Here is a 22,937-nt window from a genome sequence, read left to right as displayed (position 1 = left end):
AGATGTAAACTGCAATAGTAGAACCTTTGTGGAGAGGTTTGTGATTTAATAACAAAAGAAGCCTTGTGAGAATTGCAGTGTTTTGCTTTTATCAGTGGGAGGAGTTGGAGGGGAACATTCCTACTTTTCCTAGGAGCTCAGATTGTACAGATACACTGTAGCAATAGATCAGTAGAAGTGGCAGGCAGTGTTTGTTCCTAACACAGCGCTAAAGAAACATTAGGTAGCACCTAGCATTTTAGTGAGTGGGTTGCTGGCTTTGGGCTGCTGTTTAGTGGTAGTCAAGCCAAAGGTTTTTAGTAGGGCAGGTGTTATTAATTTAGTGTGACTGTGTTATGCATAGAAAATTTCAGATTGTCAGATGAAAAGGTGCTAATCTAATTAAATGCAGCTAATATGTTAAATAAGAATAACTTCACAATGAAATACATTTTATGGCTTAAAACATATTTGTATACAAAGATTGTAAATAGTGTCTATACAGTCTGAGGCATTCTTATAATTTATGCTGCCATGGATAAACATCGGTTTCAAATCTAAATAGATCAAGTTAATCCAATTTTGGGATCTTAGCTCCTATATTCCCCTGTACACAGAGAATGCAGCACACTGATCCCGGTCTCAGGCAGGCATGGCAAATGCAAGAGTTTACAGAACGTCATCAGCAAAGCTGGTTTGTAATTTCCTCCTTTGTCCTCCCATAGAGTCATAGAATCACCAAGGTTGGAAAAGACCCGCAGGATCATCCAGTCCTTCCATCCACCCATCACTAATATTTCTCACTAAACCATGTCCCTCACCACAACATCTAAGCATTCCTTGAACACCTCCAGGGTTGGTGACTCCACCACCTCCCTGGGCAGCCCATTCCAGCACCTGACCACTTTCAGAGAAGTAGTGTAATGTTTAGCCTGCATCTCCACTGGTGCAGCTTGAGGCCATTCCCTCTCGTCCTATCATCAGTTACACGAGAGAAGAGGCCAACCCCCTGCTCATTACAACCTCCCTTTGGGTGGTTATAGAGAGCAATAAGGTCTCCCCTGAACCTCTCCAGACTGAGTGATCCCAGCTCCCTCAGTCACTCCTCTTAAGGCTGTGCTCCAGACCCCTCGCCAGCTTAGTTGCCCTTCACTGGACACGCTCCAGGGCCTCAATGTCTTTCTTGCAGTGCAAGACCCAAGATTTAGCACATCTACTTGTTTTCCTCCAGGAAACTGTATGTGAGGGATTTCTTCTGGAAAAGTTCTCAACAAAATTTTGTTTTTATCTTCTGGATTTTTTCACTGGAGAAATTTTGCTAAGACACCAAGACGTTTTGGTGTTTAAGACCTGTCTGAAGGGGATTCAACAGTTGGGTGCAGTTCACAGAAAAAAATTCCCTTTTCAGTAAAGTTTAATCTTTATGACTTCCTGTTAAATTCAGAGTTTCTGTGGTTGATAACTTTGAAGATGAGCGTGCTGATGGGCATTCAACCTGCAAGAAGCTCCTCCAGGGACTTAAAAATGATCTGTCAGCACTCTTACACTGCTAAACCCCAGGGTGTTGAATTTGGCATGATGCTTCATGAGCAGTTAGATTGATATACAGAAGAATGATAGGGCGTATTGTTCTTTTATTTCTCTCAAGGAATGTCTTTTGGTGTGTCTGATGTAATTATAGCTTTTATATGACTTCTGTCACTACAGTGATGATGAATGAGAGAAAATCTCTTCTTTTTTGTCTTGATTGTATGCAAGAAATTGAAATCTTGCTTTGGAAATTTAGAGTAAACAATGAAGAATTTAAACTTCTACTTATCTTCATAGCCAATAGAAAATTGACAGATATGACAAAAACTTTGATTCAGTTAATAATGTTTAAAAAAAAAAGAAAAATAAAAGGTAAAAAACCCCACAGTGTTTTCTATTCAATCAATATAGAAAGTATGTTCTAATCAAGTATTTATAGCATGGCATTTTATGAAATCAGACATTAAAAGTCATGTAGTGAAGGATGTGAAGATGGTTTTGTGTCGTGTGCTTTTTTTTCCCCTGGAAAATGTAGTGGTAAGTATAAATGACCACAAACCACTGCTGCGGTGCTGTCTTGATACATGATAATTGCACAGCAAAAGGAAGCACAAAGAAACCCCACATCTATCTTGAACTTATTAATGTACTGACAGCTGTCTTTTTTTTTCTTTAATTCCAGGTGAATTTTTTGTTTGCTTTTTTTTTTTTTGTCCTAAAGCTGACCTTGAGTTACAGTAATTATAAATAAAACCAAACGAACTTTCAAAGCTTATTTTGTCTTTTAATTTTTAGGGAAGCAATGCGAAATTACCTTAAGGAGCGAGGCGATCAAACAGTACTAATACTCCATGCGAAAGTTGCTCAGAAATCATATGGAAATGAAAAAAGGTAAGTCCTTCTCTGACTTCCCTCTGTAATTTCAAACTAGGGATATTGAAGTGTGTGGTCTGATGTCCATTATAGAATTTCTTGGGTTGTACTGTAGTCACAAGAAAGTGAAATGAGATTAAAGGTGTTCAGATACATGCTACAGGCTTGCAGCATGATACGTTTTGGGCTGAAATGGCTCTGATGGTGCTTTGATGGATCTAGGGTGCATTGAAAAGAGCATGGCCAGCAGGTCGAGAGAGGTGATCCTCCCCCTCTACTCTGCCTTGGTGAGGCCACATTTAGGATACTGTGTCCAGTTCTGGGCTCTTCAATTGAGGTGGGGGAGGAAGGGAAAAAAAAAAAAGACAGGGATGTCCTAAAAGGAGTCCAGTGGAGGGCTACAAAGGTGATAAAGAACCTTGAAGCATCTCTCATATGAGGAAAGGCTGAGTAACCTGTGTCAGTCTGGGGAAGACTGTATCTGATCAGTGTTTATAACTACCTTAAGGGAGGTGGGAGGCAAATGGCAAATACCAGGCTCTTCTGAGTGGTAAGTAGTGGTAAGAGAAGGAGCAATGGCTTAAAACTCGAATATAGGAAATTCTGTACAAGCGCGTGGAGGAACTTCTTTATGGTAAGGGTGATGGAGCACTGGAATAGATTGCCCAGAGAGGCTGTTGGTGTCTCCTTCTATGGAGACATTCAAGACCCATCTGGTTGCCTGTGTGACCTGTTGTAGTGTACCTGCTTTAGCATTGGGGTTGGACTCAATCCCTTGAGATTCCTTCCACCCTCTGCAATTCTTTGATTCTGTAATGTGGTGTTCAAGAAGGTTCTTACTTTGTTGTTTTCTTAAAGGAAAAAGGAAGGAAGCCTATCTGTTTTCACCTTTCCTCATCTTTTTATAGTAAAAAATGAAACTCCTAATGTGTATTTTTTAAACTTTCTATTTTTCAAGTCTGGAGTCAATATGGTGATTGTTGGTGGCTATTTGTGGAGGAATTTTTCCCCCAGGTAGTTTCAAAGTAGGTTAAGTTTTGTTACAGTGCAATTTGCATAATAGGTAAAGAACAGAATCTACAGGAAGACATGGGAATGAATGAATGAAAAAGATTTGCATAATTAAGACTCATTGTAGATGATTTGAGCGGATTACCCACCAGGAATGAGCTGTGTGCCAGCTGGTAGGAAAGCAAATTTCTAAACGTTGTGTTTGTGACTTCAGCCTGTTTCTTCTGGATCCAGAGCAGTTTGTGTTGTGGAAGCAGGAACATTTTGCAAACCTGCCCTGTCTTTCATTATTCTTCAGATAAAATTGCATCAAAAGAAGGGCTAAAATAAAAAGATAAAGCGTGTTTTTTATTTTGATTATTGGAAGTTTCATTGAAGTTTGGAAGTGTTCAAGTGTTCTTAAGAACATTGGGCAGAGCCTCAAAATATTTGCCAACAGTATCTGGAAACTCCTGTGTACATTTCATAGTCAGTGCTACCTTAAATTCCCATTGCCTGAAATATATGTGTATGCCTCATTCGATGCTGCTGTAGTCACTTTGACACAATATTGCCTAAATTTTCAGGTATTGATAACACTCTGTAAATTAGTAATTAGCTTGTCACTGCTTGAAAACTAAAATCAGGTGTCTTTACTTCCTCAGATTTGAGGAAACACAGTTCAGTTGCCTAACTTACCACCGCTGTGTTTGTTCACAAGAAGTATCTCAGATTCACTACTCAGAATAAAGGAAGCATGTCAATGGAATTTAGAGGATTTCAGAGCTTTGCAAAATAAGTCTAGGAATGGGAATAGGTGTTATAATGATGATCTGATTGCCATTCTGGTACAGAGATGTAATAGATGTTTGGAATATATGCTGAGAATTCTCTTTTCAATTAAAACATTTTTATTTTTGCTCTATTACTAAGCCACCTTTTAGACTATCTCTGGTACAGTTCTGACAACTTCCTAATTGTTAGCGTGAATATTGGCGTCCTGTTGTTGTCTAGACTGTCAGCATAAACAAAGGTGCTAGTTATTAAATGTTTACATCCTTGTATGCCCCCAGGATATGCACTTTGTGGAACTAAGTAGCTTTTTTGGTTGGTTTTTTTTCATTCCTTGTTTTATTCCTTCGGTTTTTCATATTGCTGCACTGAGAAGAATTAGTAAAATTTTAAGGTTGCTTTATTCAACTGGTTCATCAGATTTTCACCCTTTTTATGGTAAATGGTTTTTTTGAAGTGAGTTGTTTTTGTATACATCTCTATAGACAACCCTACCTGCTGAACAGGCAGAATTCCATGTTCTCCAAAGTATGGCATGCATATAATCTAGTTAAGTTTTGCTCCATAAGGAATAAGGTATGTTGTGCTATCTTTGTAAGTAAGCATTAAGTCACGATAGGCATTATTTCTCAAATAATGAATCTCCTAAGCAAATATAAAGTCTAAATGAAACCACCATCCACTTTCTGTTCTACTCTTCAAACTTTGCGTGGCACAATTCAAAGTCCAGCTCAATAATGATATTCCTGTGTTATTATGAATATATAGTGAATTACTCTGAAAACTCTGTGTAACCTGCACAAATCTAGCACAGTATGGTCTAATTTAAAACATAAATGAAGTCTTCCTTTGTTAGATGGAGAATGCTTCTGATACTTGTCCCTAATTTATGGTGTGCTAATGAAGGGAGGGTTCTTTGAGTGCACCTTGTTAGCCTAGCTCTTTCCAAAGTTAATGAAGTTTAGTTGAATTAAGAAGTTATGTGATAAGAAGCCCAGTGCTGGCCTTGGGCTGAATTTAAGAAATTTTGCCTAATGTTTCTTGCTGGGAAGCTGTCATTTTTCAAGTGATAGAGGCATTCAGGTCACCTTTAGTCCTAATGTGTAGGTGTTTGACTTGTGCTTGTGTTCTCCCACTCACGCGTACTTATTGTTGGCTGAGATTTCTCTCTTCAGTGGTTATCCTACTAGTATAAAGGTCACAGTCTGAACAGCATGAACATTCAACAGTTTGAAGGAATGAAGTGTTTTGGATTCCAAGATGTGGTTTGTTGAAGGTTGTGGACCAGATTGGTACTTATGGGTTGTATGCTACTCAGTGTTAAAAAAAATTCTCACTGCTGATTAGCCTTGAGAATGTTCTAGTTGTGTCTTGCTGTTAGTGAAGGAGCTTCTGCAGTTTCTGCTCAAATGCTTCCCTTCACTGCACTGTGTTGTTGAGAGTGTAGCCTTTTCTAGTGCTTACCCCATGGCTCCACTACTTTATCTGCAGCAGTCTAGCCTAGTTATGTTTCATTTGTTTCTTATTTTTTAATGGATGTTGTCAGTTCATTCAGCTCCTGAGAGTGAAGGAGGGCTGTTGAGTGTTTTCATGCTCAAAATAATGTGGGTAATTGACGAACACATCTTCTGCCTTGACTGACTCCAAACTGACTGGCTGGCACAAAGAACCATCTTCCCTGCTGTTGTCAATGTGAAGTTAAAGGAGACAAGGTTGTAGGCACAGACTTCTGAAAGATGAACTCAAGAATGTCTTATCTGAGAGTCATAGAATGGTTTGGGTTGGAAGGGACCTCAAGGATCCAGCCTCCTTGCTGTAGGCAGGGTTGCCAGCTGCTATATCAAGTTCTAGATCAGCTTTCCCCTGTCCAACCTGGCTTTGAACATCTCCAGGGATGGGGTTTAAAGCCATTCCCCCTTTTCCTGTCCTTATGCACCCTTGTAAAAAATTTATTTCCCTCCTGTTTATAACTTCTTGTAAACATTGGAAGGCCACAATGAGGTCTCCCCACAGCCTTCTCTTCTCGAGACTGAGCAAGTCCAGCTCCTACAGCCTGTCTTCACAGGAGAGGTGCTGCAGCCCTCTGATCATCTCCGTGGCCTTTCTCTGGACCCTTTCCAGTGTCTCAGATATTTAGAAAAAGCTAATCTTTGTGAACAGAATCCTGTGGTTTGAAAACTGAACTGAGTATATCAGAAGTAGTTAGCAAAGACATGAGCTGATTTTATTTTCTTTCTATCCCTTACAGCCTTGATAAGTTCAGTAAGGGTGGCTTCTCTACTAACGTATCATATTTTCTCTGTATTTATTGGCCTTAGTTTGACTGAAGGGGCTGGGGGAATGTTTTTCTCTCCTTGGTGATTGTCTAATTAAAAACAATATTCCAGATGGTGCCAAAGAATCAAATCTATTCCACTTTCGCTTGTTACAGTTAAGGCTCAGAAACCATTAGACATTTTGTTCTTCCCTTGAAGTCATTTGGAATAAAAGAGAGCATCCTTAGATACCTCAGTTTGGTGTTCTTGCCATGGAAAAACATTCACTTTCTGGTCTGATGGACCAGATCTGTCAGGAATAAAAAAAGTGTACCAGCTTGCTTCAGTTTCCTGTATTGAGTTTTTAAGCTTAGAGACTTAACATGAGGTTGGTAATGCTGTGGCCTTTTCTTGGCTAAGTTGTCTATGAACTTAGGCCCTTGAAATAGGGCATTCTGTGGAAGTCCTGTTCTCCTTAAGTGTAGATCCCCTGATCCATCCTAACATCAGTCACAACACCAGCTTAGTTTAAAACTACCCATAGTTTTAATTACACCGGTTACAAATCACTAGAAGATGTATAATGGAAGCATAAATAAGGTAATCTGTGAATTCACAAGAGCATTAAATACATGTTGTTATTAAATATATGAAGTATTTTCAGAGACCTGACATCCCAAAGCATTATCCTGGCTCAATCAACCATTGTGTTAAATCAGCTAACAGGAGATACTGAATCTGCATCGTGTCCAGAAACACTAACAGACATGGAACAGGCTTTGTCCAAGAAAGATATTCCTGGTTGCTATGCTTTATTAATGAAAGAGCTTACAGAGTTCATCCCTAATAGATCTCTTGTGGTTTTCAGATCAAGTTGTTAGATGTTTATCTCATGACAAATGTACTTTTTTTGCTTTGTTGCTGATTAAATAAAGAGTTATCGGTCTACTTGTAGCATAGGAAAAAGGTAGTAAGATGTTACAAATCCAGATAGGTAATTACATCCTTCATGATTTTCCACCATTACTTGTACTAAAAATTCTGACCAAACTCAGAGCAACCAGAGGCAGCTGCCTTTCTCCCTGGCACCTATCATTTCTTCTTATTGTAGGTCAGATTAATACTTGAGAAGAATTTTTGCTTCCCACTCAGTCTTATTTTAGTTTGTGGTTAAAGAAAAAAGAGGTAGGCTCTGTAAATCAAAAGTTGAAGGAAGAATAGTTTCATTTGTTCCACCAAACATTGTCCTACCATTTTTTCCCCATCACCAATACTGGAAATTACCTACATGGGCTGTTCTGGGGAGGTGCTTTTCTTTCTCTTCAGTGTTTTTCCCTCTTCACTGTTATCTGAAAGCCAACCTCTCACGTAAACATTTATAGTCCTGTTTATGTGGAAAGTGTTTCATTAATGAGCAACTTTCTCTAACAGCTATTTTAAATGTATCTAAGTCACATTATTTAATACCCTCTGAAAATAAGAAATTGAATACTTGCAGCTTTTATTCAAACTGTATTGAAAATAAACTCTATAATTAACCTTTTCTATACCTGAGTGCCTGTGGTTGTAAATATGAAGTGACAGAGAAGGAAATCTGTTCAGATTGCGACCAGTCGCTCTTTCCTAGCTTTGTAAGTTTAACCTATCATGAAGTGGTCTAAGTTTCTTTCTCTCTTTGGCAATGTAGAATCTTCCAGTGTTTTTCTGCGTTTAAATTTAGAAAGACGATTGTACTTGTGACGATTTCATCAGTGGGTTAAAACTTCTTCCTTATGGGTCTTTGCTGCCACCTCGTGGCCGTAGTTATACATACCTTGATTTAGAATAAAGCTGAAATGAAAATTGATATGATAAAAAGTTTGGGGCTTTTTTGTCTTCTAACCAGGAATATAAATACAAGATTTTTACCTTGAACTGATGCACCTGCTACTTCCAGATTCTCAAAAACAAAACGTAGGCCTCCTACACATGACGTGATGTGTATCATAACATAATCATTGCCCTTGCTTGTTGGGTTGTTTTTTTTCCACACATTTTCCTATGACAATCCAGAACTTTCAGCGATCAGTAGCTGATCTTCAGAAAAGGCTTTTAGCAACAGCTGCGGTATTTGCATCCAGACATGGGCTGGAAAGAGGAATATAAATTATGGTGGCTCTGTAAACACCTTACACTGTGATACTTTACTGTGACTTCAGCCACTGTCATTGTGCACTCTCCCTTGCAAATATCTCCCTTGTATTATATGAGAAAATACATGTATATCTTATCTTACATCTTATAAAACTTATAATAAGCTGAAGAAGTAGTATATGTTACGTGCTGTTTCATGTATTACTACTTACTCTTTCTACTTGAGGTAGCTTTCAATATCTGTGCTTACAACAGTGAAGTAATGCATTCTGATGTCAGGTGACTATAAATTCCAGCTTTTTCGTTCATGACTGCTTTGCTGAAATTATCTTGTGTAACTACTGGAGAAGCGTTATGTTTTATTTCTGAGTGAGTTTGTTGTGTAGTTTTTCAGGTTCATGAGTCGTCAGGAAACATCTGTTTTGTAAATTGGCAAGTTGCTACCTGTTGTGTTGGTTCTGTGTTCTGCATGTTCAATTGGATGGAAAAAAAAGACGCAGGGCCTTCATCTGGCCCATAGTTACCTCCAAAGAATCAAATGCAAATAGTTAACACTGATGCAATAAGCACATGAAAAAATATTGTTTGGTGAACTTTGAGTAGTTCGGTTCTACAAACAGATTTCCATTAACTCATAATTCCATAGTTAATTTTATATTCCATTTATATCCTTGACAACGGTGTGAAGGCAATAAAAGGAACAAATAATTGTTATGGTACATCTCTGGTGGAATGGTTTATCGTAATGGAGGAAATACAGCATTTGGTTCTGAATTAAGTTTGAAAAGTGGTCTGTGTGAGCAGTTCCACTAATGAATTTAATGGGTTTTTCAAACATGATTTTTTTTTTTAACCTCATATAGAGGTCTCCTTTCTACAGATTCCATTTTGCATTGCAGTCTTTCTTTCAAACCAGAGAAAGTGTTGTGGTTTCAGAGATTTTCTTAGATATTTAAGCCATATGGTATATTATTATATAATCATTTTTTATGTGTGTTAAAAAGAGTGAGAAGTTGAAGTGCCAAATAAACTAGCAGTGAACGTTTTTCAGGATAGCTGGGTGTTTGCCTACAGGAGTCTATTTTTGCTGGTTATCTTAACCACTGAAATTTGGAATTGCTGTAGAACCTTTGGAAGTTTTTTTTGTTTCATGTAGAAGGAATAAATATTGACTGTGTGCCCTAACTGAAATGATTGCCTATCTTCACATTTACTTAGGTGGAATGTCACTATTTGTGTTTTTATTACGACTGTTAAGTCAGGATTTTGGTTTCCTCTTTTTAGGAATCTGTTGCTTTAAAAAGTATCTCATGTCTTTGAAAGATAATTGTGCTGAAGGACTGAAGTGATGAAGTTTATTAAATTTAATTTTCAAACTAAAGCTGATTTGTGCTAATTAAAGCTTACATGGTGTTTAAAGAATTTATCCACGAATTGAGTTGTTCCAGATCATGTTTTCAAAATGTTGTTCCTACTTACAGGAATAAAGTATTGAATGTCAGAATTGCCAAATTAAGTACTTCTCTTGAATGTGAAATAGAATCATAGAATTACCCAGGTTGGAAAAGTCCTTGAAGATCATCAAGTCCAACCTCAGCCTAACCGTAGTACCCTAACTCTAACAACCCTCTGCTAAATCATAACCCTGAGCACCACATCCAAACGGCTCTTAAACACATCCAGGGATGGCGATTCAACCACCTCCCTGGGGAGCCTATTCCAGTACCTAACTACCCTTTCTGTTCTTCCTAATATCCAACCTAAACTTGCCCTGGCGCAACTTGAGGCCATAATAATAATGGTCTCAAGTAAATAAATAAATAAATGGATTAAGAAATGTTTTCAGCTTTCTTTTCTCTTTATGCCTCTTTAGTTTGCTTAGAACTATGGTATGCTAATAGCTCTTTAGCTTTTTCAACTTTGATTTTAACTAAAGAATGTTATGAACAGCGCACCTGTTGGCTAAACTAAAACCAGCAGCCCTTAAGGTTGGCCTTTTAACAATTTGCAGGAACGTCAAGAGCAATACATGGCATTATAATGCTTTTCTTTTCAAGTTTTTGATTTAAAATAGCATCTAGAATGACTGCCAAAGTATAAATCATATCCGACTGTTACTGCTGAAGGCACCTGGTTCATTTATAAACAGAAAATAAATTTGTGTTTGAACAGGAATAGACTCCCTCGTTTTCCTTTGCTAATGATGAAAGCCTATATAGTTAAAAACTGTGCTTGCTAGATTTTTATTAAATTATTTGTGGTACTGCTGTGTGTTAATCATGTTGATTAAAAAAGCAAAACATTGTCGTCACTTGGAAGACTTTCTGCTTTTTGTGAGGGTAAAAAATGTTTTTATGGGGATGGAGATTGTTTCCTGTTTCCTTGATAAGGAAAGATGCTCAGTAACAGAGCATCTACATCTATTGCTGTTTTTCCTTGCTTTTTGTCTCTATTTTAAATTTGAGCTATAGAAAATCTAAATATTTTAGAAATGTGTGCATACATAACCGTGGTGAGAATGCAGATTGTCTGGGGAAGCTTTGGATCTACAACAGTTTGAATGCTTGCTTTTGTTTTTTCCTTAAAAACTGAATGTAATCTCAATGCTTTTCATTTTCAGGTTCTTTTGTCCCCCTCCATGTGTGTATCTTATGGGCAGTGGATGGAAGAAAAAAAAAGAGCAAATGGAACGGGATGGTTGCACTGAGCAAGAGTCACAACCTTGTGCCTTCATTGGAATAGGAAACAGTGACCAAGAAATGCAGCAGCTGAACTTGGAAGGAAAGGTAGAAGTGTAATAATGCATTAAGATTACCACAAAGGATGCTATAACTACACGATGCCTTTCAGGGCCTGCACTGGCTTATTTTAACTTCAGTTATTCTGTAGCAGATACTACATGAGTCATTAAAAAAAAAAGCCTCAAAGATATACAGGACAATGGAATCAATGGACGTTTGTGGAATTACAGCATGGTACTAATGTTTCATCTGTAAGGTCTTAGTTCTGTTAGGTTATTTGGTAGGCCTTGGTGGTTAACTGAAGTAACGTTGCTTGCCAAAACTCCTTGTCTGTCTCACTGGTTTGTGCAAATGCATAATATTAAGGAGGCATCTGAACAACATCTGCTGCTAAAGTCGTCTTTAAGTTCCTTTGCATAAAAATACATTTTAAGTGCCACTTTATATGTGTAGTACAGTTTTGGTACAGTAATATAAATTCCTACCAGATTTTTTTAGCATATTTGTGGTGACTGAAACAATTGGAATAAGTCTGGCAAGATGTAAGTGCTCATTTTAACTGGTTGTCTAATTATGCAGTATTATATAGCTGATTACTACAATTTGATTTGTAGCGCCATTTCCTTAGAAATGTTTCATGTGATACTGCATGTGCGTTGTTGTTTTTTCCTCAAATATACAATAGAGTCCATCCAAATTCCATATCTTGTCTACTCTTCATGTTGCTGCCATGGAAGGTGATGGTCACCAATCAAAGTCACCAAAGATTATATTATTTGATTTTGAACAGATTCTTTGAATGGTTCTGAAAACTGACTTGTTACTTCCATGAGCAATTACTAGCTGAGGGATTTTTCACAAAATACGTGCCGTGTGTGCCTCATAGCTTAAGCACATGGTTTCACAGAATCCTACTACAGTTTGTATGGCTTAAAGATTTTCAGTGTAACTTCTCAGAAACATGTTTCTTATACCAAAGTGGACACTGCTTTTTTTATCATAACATCACAAGGTTGGAAAGAACCTACAAGATCATCCAGTCCAACCATCTTCCCATTACCTTTGCTACCACAGGCCATTAAACCATATCTTGTAGCTCCTCATCCAGACAACCTTTGAACACTGGCAGGGCAACTCCGCCATCTCCCTGGGCAGCCATTCCAGTGCCTGACCACTCTCTGAGAGAGAAAGTTCTTTCTTGTGTCTAATCTAAACCACTTCTGTTACAACTTGGGTCCTGTTTGTTGCCTGGCAGAGAAGCCAAGCCCCTCCTCATCACAGCCTTCCTTCAGGAAGTTGTAGAGTGCAATGAGGTCTCCCCTGAGCCTCCTCCAGGCTAAACAATCCCAGCCCCTTGAGCCGTTTCTCATAAGACTTGTGCTCCAGACCCCTCACCAGTTTTGTTGCCCTTCCCTGGACATGTTCTAGGGCCTTTTTGATGTCTTGTAGTAAAGAGCCCAAAACTGAACACAGTACTAGATGTACAGCCTCAGCAGTGCTGGGTCCAGGGGGATGGTTACCTCTCTGCTCCTGCTGGTCACTCTACTTCTTGTACTGAGCTAATTTGAAAAAAAGAAACAATATGTTTTTACCCACAGAATTATTGCACTGCCAAAACGTTATACATATCAGATTCAGACAAGAGAAAGCACTTCATGCTATCAGTAAAAATGTTTTATGGCAATAGTGATGACATCGGTGTGTTCCTCAGCAAACGAATCAAAGTCATCTCCAAGCCTTCTAAAAAGAAGCAGTCACTGAAAAATGCAGACTGTAAGTATTTTACGGTTCTTTTCTTAATGTTTCAGTAATTTTGTCTCCTTTTTATTTTTAATGCATTCTGAGATTACTACAATATAAAGTAATAAATTTTCATTTTAAAATTTAGAATTATACACAGGAATATATTTAAAAATGGTCCAGTATTGATTATGGTTTCTGTTTTATGCAGTCACAATTAGTAAATACAAAAGATCCACCCAAAACTTTTATTCTGGGGAGTAAATCCTTATAAGCAAGTGCGTAAAGAATGCTCTGTCTCAGCTTTCTAAGCCGTTGAATCCCTTAAGCTGCCTTTGATCTGGTGCCTAGGATGTTTTGATCAGTAGTGAAGAGATAACTTTCAGATTGTGGTAAGAGTAGTGCCTTGTTTCCCAGGCTGTACCTCACAGCCACCTTCTTTCTGTCTCATGCCATTTTTGTTTTTATTTTTATATATTTTGCATGGTCGCTTTTCAATAGCTGGTTAAGAAATCTGTATGATGGTATTTCACACAGATTTATCTGCTTACCCTTTTTTTAACTGAAGATATCTCTGGTGCTATTGGGAACATTTTTACCTTTTCTCCAAAGCTTTTGCCTGCGTTCCATTGGAGCACCTCAAGAGATGCCGTTATTTTTTTTGTTTGTTTTTCTCTCTTCACTAGTGCTTTAAAGGGCTCTTCCATCTGTGTTGGGCTGGAACCCATTCACCTATGGAATGTGGATCTCGGGGCTGCTAGCTTGCCACATGAATAAAGGCGGTCTGTTGCTGTGCAGATTACCCCCGTGGGCTCAGAGTATGCACTGTTGACTTCGTATTCAGACAGATATTTTTGATGGACAGTGAATAAGAACTAAACATTCTCCAGTAGTAAATATTAACAGTAGAAGGAATGTGCTTGTTTTGATGACAAAATGATAGTGGCTGATTTTTTTTTTTTAGGGGAGCAGACTTAGCCTTTTGCCCTCTTGAGTCATAAAAAAGTTCATATCTGAAAAAATTTGTTGCATAGTTACAATTTTATGTATTTGACTGTTTTCAATTCAATTGGTTGTGATTTGTAAGAAGGCTTTCTTTATACTTCAAATGCAGTGACCACTGAAAGTAGTCTTAAGTATTTCTCCAGGGTAAGCTAATGCTTCTGTTCAAATAATCAGTTATTTGAAAGCTGTGAATGGAGAATTTCAGCTGGCAATCACTGGCCTATTTGGCCAAGTGGCAAAATTCAGTGAACTAGCATGCCCTTGGAGAACAGCCTTTATATGTTTCCCACTTATAGTTTTGTCACTATTTTTGGTTTGTCACAAATATAATTATCATATGATCCAATCAGTAATAAAGATTTATTTCTTGATTTCCAATATTCATCGGCTTATTTTATTGTATTTGTGACTTCTTACTTTTCTTTGTAATAATAACAAAGTAATTTTATAATCTGAAGTCTGTATGTATTCCTTGCAGTATGTATTGCATCAGGGACAAAAGTGGCACTATTTAATAGACTTCGATCCCAAACAGTTAGCACCAGATATTTGCACGTAGAAGGCGGTAATTTCCATGCCAGTTCACAACAGTGGGGAGCATTTTACATTCACCTCTGTAAGTAAAAATGAAGGAATATATATATTTTAACTTCCCTCCCTCCATCCCCACAAAAAAGTCCTGTGTTTTTCTTCTTTATTAATTGCCCAAGCACAGATTTGTTTTGTTACTGAGCGTATAATTGATGTAGTAGTGTGGTATTAAGTGTTCCTCATACCGAGAAAAACACTTATTTAAACAAATAACGTGGAACTTCATTTTTCATGCAGTGGATGATGATGAATCGGAAGGAGAAGAATTCACAGTGAGAGATGGCTACATTCATTATGGGCAGACTGTCAAACTTGTATGCTCCGTTACTGGCATGGCACTCCCAAGACTGGTAACATTTAATTTCTCCACTGTTATAGTTAACTAGTGTATGGCTAATTAGTATAATTGCACTATTTGCAATCTTGGCTTTTTACCTTTCCTTTTAGTAACACACACTGTATATGAAAAATGACATTCATTTCAGTAAAAGCACATTTTTATCTTTATGCCTTAAGATTAATGCTATAAGTAAATTAAGCAGAAGGAACTTTGCAAAATTCTGACCTACCAAAGTAGATCAATCTGCAGGCTGTCATTAAAAAAATAGGTCTATTTTAAAAACAGAGATTTAGATCCCACTGTAGCAAAATACTTTATTCATTATACAATATCAGTACTTAAAAGCTTTATTACTAGTAGGACTATTTCATTTGTTGACTTCAGCCTAGATTTACAAGTTTTGTACTAGAAGATGGTTAGCTAAGAAATCTTTGAGCACTATGGCTGCTGCTTCTGCTCATATTGCATAACAGGAAATATTAAACTTCTCTAGGAATTAAGGTAAAACTCCATCATTCCAACATACTTCCACTAATTTTTAAGAATAAAACAATACTCTGAATTAAGTCAGCATATATTTGTGGTGCTGAACAGTCAGTTTGTCAGTTGCAATTGTTATTTTCAGTTGGTCATTAAACATTACTTATAGGCAACTGTTAAGATAAACTGGGATTGTTGTGTTTGCAATGTCATGCTTAAGGCCATCTCAGTACCTTTAGAGTAGATCCCTATTTTTCAGTTAGTTTAGTTCAGCAGCCAGTCTGCAATAAAATGTAATCGATTCTATCAGTGTTGGAAGCACGTGCTTCTGTAGATGACTACTGATAATTGACCTACTGTTCTTTTGTGTCAAGAAACAAACCAAAAGTAGGTTTTGCTGAAGCCCGGACTTTTTTTCGGCTATTGGAATGGGGAAAAAGGTGAAATATATATGTACAGCATTTTGAAGGAGTAGTACTGATTGTAACTGGAATATTGTGTCCTTGATTCAAAATTATTGGGAATCATGAATCTAATGTTATTAAAACAGGAGTCTTGGAAACTTGAAAATTGATGTTTAGCTTCCTGAACTTAACAATACATATGTAATCTTCAGTGTAATCTTCAATGTAAAGAAGTGCAGAAGTTGTCCTAAATCTGTATACAACTTTCATTCACAGATAATTCGAAAAGTAGATAAGCAAACAGCATTATTGGATGCAGATGATCCGGTATCACAGCTCCATAAATGTGCATTTTACCTTAAAGACACTGAGAGAATGTATTTGTGCCTTTCCCAGGAGAGAATAATCCAATTTCAAGTGAGTTGTTCCAACTTATTTTGATAGATGAAAAGCATGGCTGCAGACTTTTCCTAAATACTTACAAATATGTATGAATGCCAGTTTTGCTGTTGGTTTTGAATCAGAATGTTTCTGTTGAAAAATCAGCAGAGTTCATTATACTTTTTCCTGTTGTACTTAGCAGTGTTGAATCATCTTGCTCTTGGCTAAGTGTAGACTGCAGGCTACAGAAGGGATTATAAGTAATGCCTTGCTTGATCAGAACATAGTCAGTGTGTAAGAGCAGCAGTAGTAGATGCTGTTTATAGAAACAGGCAGATCTGGTCATTTTATGAAGTCACAGACTCATAGAATATCTTGAGTTGGAAGGGAGTTTAAAGATCACTTGGTTCCAGCACCCTGATGTGGGCTCAGTTCCCACCCACAAGATGAGGTTGCCCAGGGCCCCATTTCTTCCTGGCCTTGAACCCCTCAAAGGATGGAACATCCACAACTTCTCTGAGCACCCTGTGCCAGTGCCTCGCCACCCTCTGAATAAAATATTTCCTCTTAACATCTAACCTGTTCACAAAAAGATAGCAAAAGTTTCTAGCTTATTTGCAGGGTTTTCATTTCAGCTTCTCCCATGTCTTTGCGCAAACTTTGGAATATTAGCTTGGTTTCTTTCATCTTTTTGTAGATGAAGAACAAATTTCAAATAAGAAAATCTTGGTGCTCAGCCAGGTATAATAAATAAAATGAAAAATAATCAGAGCATTTTGTTGGAGGTGAAAGATGGAGAAACACGTCATGAAAATAATAGATACTCTTACTGACTGAGCTGCTTTTTAGCTCTGTGTCTGTCAAACAGTTCTACAGATCAGACATAAAACTTACTTTCTTTTTAAGGCCACTCCATGCCCAAAAGAACCAAATAAAGAAATGATTAATGATGGAGCTTCTTGGACAATCATTAGCACAGATAAAGCAGAGTACACATTTTATGAGGGGATGGGACCGGTCCATGCTCCAGTGACACCTGTGCCTGTTGTAGAAAGTCTTCAAGTAAGTGACGTATTTGCTTGTTTATTTTCATAAACTTTCACAAAAGATGATTCTTTTTACATTTAAATTTTATAGTACTTTTGTGAGCTACTTGAGGTGAAGATTCCTACCAGCTTTACATAATATAATTACGTTGCAGTAATTTTTCTCAGCTACATTTCAGAATGTGTATCTATCACATGAATACTATTCATATTCAATATTGTATTGGTTACATGCATAATAATAATATTGTTCTGTACATCAAGAATGTTATTTAAGATACTATGGTGGTGATGTCTTTAGGACTTTTACTTCTCTTTTGGTTATTTAGAAAACAGTTTTAACTCTTGAAACAGCCATTTCCGTATCAAACAGTACCAGGCTGAAAACGTGTTAAGAAAATGAGCTATCTGCTGTTGAAAAACTGTGAAGCTCTCTTAGTGTTCTCTGGAAGATGCTGTTCTTTGTTTGGTAGTATCTTTTTGAGTTTACATTTTTACAGTTCACTTGTGTAGGTCTGTTTATTTTTATTTCATCCTACTGATATTGGTAGCATTGTTCACAGTTCATGTATGCACTACAAATAATTTTTTAGAGTATTTTTGTTCTGAATTAATGTGTGTATTTTTTCTGTGTGTGTGTGTGGGCTTTCTTCTTTTACACTCATCCCCTCATCCAGTTGAATGGTGGCGGGGATGTAGCAATGTTGGAACTTACAGGACAGAATTTCACTCCAAATTTACGAGTCTGGTTTGGGGATGTGGAAGCCGAAACCATGTACAGGTATGGTGTTTCCTGCTACTTTTATGGTGATTACATTTTATGGGATGTTTGGCGTAGTGTATGCTCATTCTTTAAGCTTAAGTTTTAGTTTACTAAGTTGTCTCTCCTGTTTTTCAGGTGTGCAGAGAGCATGCTATGCGTTGTTCCGGATATTTCTGCATTTCGAGAGGGTTGGAGGTGGGTCCGTCAACCAGTCCAAGTTCCAGTAACTTTGGTCCGTAACGATGGCATAATTTACTCCACCAGCCTTACCTTTACATACACACCGGAACCAGGGCCACGACCACACTGCAGTGCTGCTGGAGCAATCCTCAGAGCCAACTCAAGCCTCATGGCTTCCAGTGAAACAAATGCAAACAGCGAGGGAAGTTACACAAGTGTCAGCACAAATCCAACCAACGTCACATCATCTACAGCAACTGTAGTTTCCTAACTACCGTTGTTTGTTTGGACTTTAACTGACTTTTAAGTGCTACGTTCAAGAGAACTGAACAATTTTTGTGGTTTCATGGGAAAACACCTTTCCATTTTAGGTGATATTGTTTTGAACCTGGTTACCTGCAAGTGCTAATCTTAAATATAGAAGCCACAATAAAAAAAAAAAAAAAAACACAACAAAAAAAACCATCCAAAACATAAGAACTTTATTGAAAATCTATTTTTCAGCTGTTTTTTTTAATGGGCAAGAAATAAAAATGTGGCTGGGATACATGTTGAGCAAACTAGAAAACATGAACACAACATAGTTTTTATGGACCAAGGAACTTGTATAAGCTTTAGTATAAAAGGTACATTTTCACCATACCTTTTTTGTATCACAACATATAGTACACTTTTGTTACCAAATAGTTTATATTTTTTTTTTCTCTGAGCTTTTGCTCTGAAGTATATTCAGGTTCCAAGCCTGACCATGCTTGTATAATCTAATTACCATACTCTTCCAGTTTTAAAAAAAAAAGTATATATATTTTTGGTCTGTGGCTGGAACTGTTCTTTTTTTAAACTGAAGTCTTGTGACTTTTTATGAACTGAAATTGTTTTTATTTCAGCAAGTAGAACCTTGTAAAGGCCAGCGTATTTTTTTTAAGATTATATGAAGTCTGTGCAAAAGCTTTAAAAAATGCCTCTGCCTTGCCTGCAATACATGCAATGTATGTTAACTTTAGTGCTCTGTTTTCAGTCATTGTTAATAGTTATTTCTGTTTTCCTTTTTTTTTTTTTAAATATATATTTATAGTGATAATTCATGAGGTTCTAACATTACATGAGTTTCGTTTTGAGGTGACGTCTCAAGCAGTCATGATGATTGTTCATGTCACAGGCATACGTTGGTGTTTTTGAAGGGTTGTTACTGGGTTACTCTCCCTCTTCCTTTCACAGTCATATTGCATCTGAAAATGTTTCAGAATCTGTTCAGGTTTTTCTATTCTTGTACATAATTTGTATTAAGTGTAAGTTAAATGTTTTATTTCGAAAGTGGAATGTTCCCAATAACTTCATTTGGCAGCATGTCTTCTGTCTTGTTGGCATGTAACTAAAATATCACGAGAAGTATATGCTACAAATGAGATTGGTAGGTGATGCCCTTCATGGCTAGGAGTCACAAAAAGCATGTTTTTCTTCATACAGTTCGGTAAATTAGGCCAGACTTTTAAGTGTAACACTTGTATTGAGAACGTGCTTTTCATTGTGAAGTGATCATACCATAATAACTAAAGTAAATTTTATTACTTAGGAACGGGCAAATAGAAAATCATAAAAGCACTATGAAGATGTCAACTCCTCCCATCCTTATTTCCTATGGGTTTCTCTTTCCCTTCCAACAGCTTGTGCAACATTCAAGTCTTCTCTCCATCATAAATTTAAGGCTCATTTGCACTTTGACTTTGTTGGTCGTCGTGTTTGTTTTTCATTTTGATTTTGCTGTGTTTTAGCTCTCCTTGCGGACCTGCCTGCTTCATCTGTAATTGAAAATATATCCCACTAGTTCATAGTCACAGAACTAGACATAGAATCGTAGGACAAGTTCTGATAGCGTGATCTTGAAAAGCCAAATTATGAATCTTATGGTGTGTTCAGACTTTTTTATTCCCTGAAGCATGAGCCACAACTGCTGTGTAAATGTGAACCTGTGGCTTCCTACGCTGCATTGCATCCTAGCTTACCTGTTGACCATTTTCATAGGGTTTTTATTTCTGACCACCTACTCCAGTTCCAACACCCACCAACATTTTAAAGCATTTTCACTGCATCATATTTGTTGTACTCTGACGCTCCATTTTACGTGTTTGTTTTAGTGCTCCACTGTACATGTGAGAACAATGTGGTTAAAAGAGGAAATCGGTTATAAAACATATTTAGCTAATAGTTTAAATGAGTGCCGCTGTCCTTCTGAAACGTGCTTGTATCCTACCACAGGCCTTCATATTTGATCTGCTGTATTATGAAACAGACTCCCATGACATAGTCACAATGCTGGTCCTTAGCACTAGTGGATACTGCCTCACCTCATCTCTGTTTCAGTGACCAAGGGCAGAATTCATTGTGGCCTTATCTCTGTTTTAAACTGTTTACTGGCATTTACTTGCAGATCTGTTTACTTGTGTATATGCTATAAAACTTCATGTTAGTCTTGTTTGGCAGGAATCATTTCACAGTGTTTTTGTTTGAAGCACATAAGTATCTCACAGTACTGTTTAATTCAGAAGCAACAGATTTTCATCGCTAATTAGACTGAGAATTGGAGTGATGTATATATCGAGTTTAGGAGGATACTGAAGAACAAACCATGATATACACACAATAGGCAAACCGTAACGAGTCTTTTGTCCTTCAAAGGATGCTTCAAATAGCGTTTCAGAACTTGACACCTGCTTTTATACTCATTATTTTAAAATTTTTACATGTAAATGCAATACTTTTTTATATTCAGTTTATTTGCAATAATTTTTGCCCAATAGATATGATATTCCTTGACTTGTAAAGAACCTAACGACCTAGCCTTATTTCTTCTGTTCTACACACTACAGCCATCTGGGTGAAAAACAGATTGCTAAGTTGTGCTTACGAGACCATTTAAAACGCTGTTTTACCTTTGGGCTTGTGGCACCATTTTTGCCAGTAGTTACTTTGTAGTACAGAAATGGTCTTCCAAGTCCTTACTGTGGTTCATACGTCCCCTTGTTCAGTTATATTATCTTCCTGAACTTTTTCCTGCGGGGTGTTACTGTTACATTTATTGGCCTTGTGAGCTGTTAACCAATTTTCATGATATTAACAATATCTTAACATTTTGATACAACTACTTTTAGAATGTTTCAGTATGAAACAGTTATAATTGTTCCAGTCTAGCTGTTAAGTCTGCTGTTAATTCTGTATGCATAGAAACTGAGTCTGTGTTCAGAATGTTGTTATAGTTCCAACTGTAGGATGAAAAAGCAAACTGTGTGCTCAGATTTAGCTCTGCCTTTTCTTGTTTCCTTTTGTTTGGAACTGCATTTCAGAATTCAACACTAGCATAGTCTTTAATAACCTGCTGCTGATGTTTTCCTTTCCTAATTATTTGCCCCGAGGGCATCCCACAATTGTGTTAGTCATTGTATTCTGTACTTCTTTTCATTGCACAGACTTGTAAGATCAGAATGGTTACCTGAAAAGACATGAACTCAAGTTGTTAATCCGTGGATTCCCTTATACGAAATATTAATGCCAAGTGAAACAAAATATCTATTGGAAGTAAACTACCCACTTGTAGATTAAATGACTCCACAGGGGTGTCCATCCTGAAACTAGATGCTCTTCAATTATTAACCATGTTATTTACTTTATTTCAAAAGCAGCTGTGTTTATGAGTACTGAACAAATGTGTATACTTGCCTGTGCCAGACTTTTGACTTTGTTTTCCAGCACTGTACTGTGGGATTGAGTGGCAGCTTTGTTAGAAGAAGTATATTAGGGTTTCTACTTAACCCTTTTAAGACTGAACAGTTTCTTTCCTTTAGAGGTTATAAAGGAGCAGTTCTAACTTTGTAAACGTTCTGTGTTCAACATTGCATTTGCCCCATATGGAGGTGCTATGCTAATATCATTTAAAAACAATAATAATCCTGTAGCATGTATATACATTCAGTCTTAAAAGGGTTATTTTTACAAACTGTGCACCTGTAAAGTTTCTTAGCAATAAGGTAGAAAAAAATGAGCAAGTTTTTACCATAATTTTGTAGATTGAACTGCTCAGTTCCATATTTCATCAAGAAAAAGAAAAAACAAAACCCTGCAATATGGGCAGTTTTGAGGATTAAATAAAAGTGAAATGTAAACCACGTAAGTGTTTTTTGTCAAGTGTACTGTGTGTGTATATATGCATATAGTATCAGACTGCATTTTTTTCTACAAGGCTAAAGGTGAAATGCCGTGTTACTATTGATGTGACAAACCCAACTGAACATCTGTATGATGATTCCGTCAAAGCAGTTATGATCGATCACCTGTTGAACCTTTGCCACGTTTTTGTGGGCTTATTTTTTTTTCTTCTTCTTCATCTTAACTAAGGAGTGTGTTTGTTTTGGGGTTTCTTGTTGCAAATGAACAGTGAGGTCATCCGTGGAACCAGAACGACGCAAAAGAAGACCAAGCCCAGGAGTGGAAGAGTCATCAGTAGTTGTGAGGCTATGCACACTGGACTCCACTTAAACGGGATATGGAATGTCCACCCAAAAAGCTGGCTTCCAAATCTGAGTCTGTTTCGTTATGGCTTTGTATAATTGCTGGAGTTAGATAAGAAACTGTTTTGTTTTTTTGGTTTTTTTTTTTCCAATAATGTAACAAAACAAAAGTTCACTTTTTTTATATTATTTATTAAATAAGAAAAAAAGAA

General features: G+C 37.1%; 1 protein-coding gene across 6 annotated transcripts in view; it reads left to right on the top strand.

The window, feature by feature from the left end:
- The window catches only part of RBPJ (recombination signal binding protein for immunoglobulin kappa J region), a 135,328-nt gene extending 112,391 nt beyond the window's left edge, over positions 1-22,937 (top strand). For 3 of the 6 annotated variants that reach the window (XM_085545608.1, XM_015862725.3, XM_015862723.3), the window contains exons 3-11: positions 2,305-2,400; positions 11,173-11,338; positions 12,892-13,066; positions 14,517-14,654; positions 14,867-14,979; positions 16,130-16,270; positions 17,141-17,296; positions 17,958-18,061; positions 18,179-22,383. In XM_085545608.1, the coding sequence (XP_085401734.1) occupies positions 2,305-2,400; positions 11,173-11,338; positions 12,892-13,066; positions 14,517-14,654; positions 14,867-14,979; positions 16,130-16,270; positions 17,141-17,296; positions 17,958-18,061; positions 18,179-18,494 (1,405 nt within the window). In that variant the 3' untranslated portion in view covers positions 18,495-22,383. Of the gene's footprint in view, positions 1-2,304; positions 2,401-11,172; positions 11,339-12,891; positions 13,067-14,516; positions 14,655-14,866; positions 14,980-16,129; positions 16,271-17,140; positions 17,297-17,957; positions 18,062-18,178 lie in introns of all 6 variants that reach the window. The other 3 variants (XM_085545609.1, XM_085545607.1, XM_015862724.3) reach the window with 2 other exon arrangements.

The sequence above is a fragment of the Coturnix japonica genome, chromosome 4, assembly GCF_054131305.1.
Source record: "Coturnix japonica strain WE chromosome 4, WE-NBRP24, whole genome shotgun sequence".
NCBI classification, from domain to species: Eukaryota; Metazoa; Chordata; class Aves; order Galliformes; family Phasianidae; genus Coturnix; species Coturnix japonica.
Note: the sequence above shows the minus strand (reverse complement) of the source record. Positions and strands in the feature narration are given on the sequence as shown.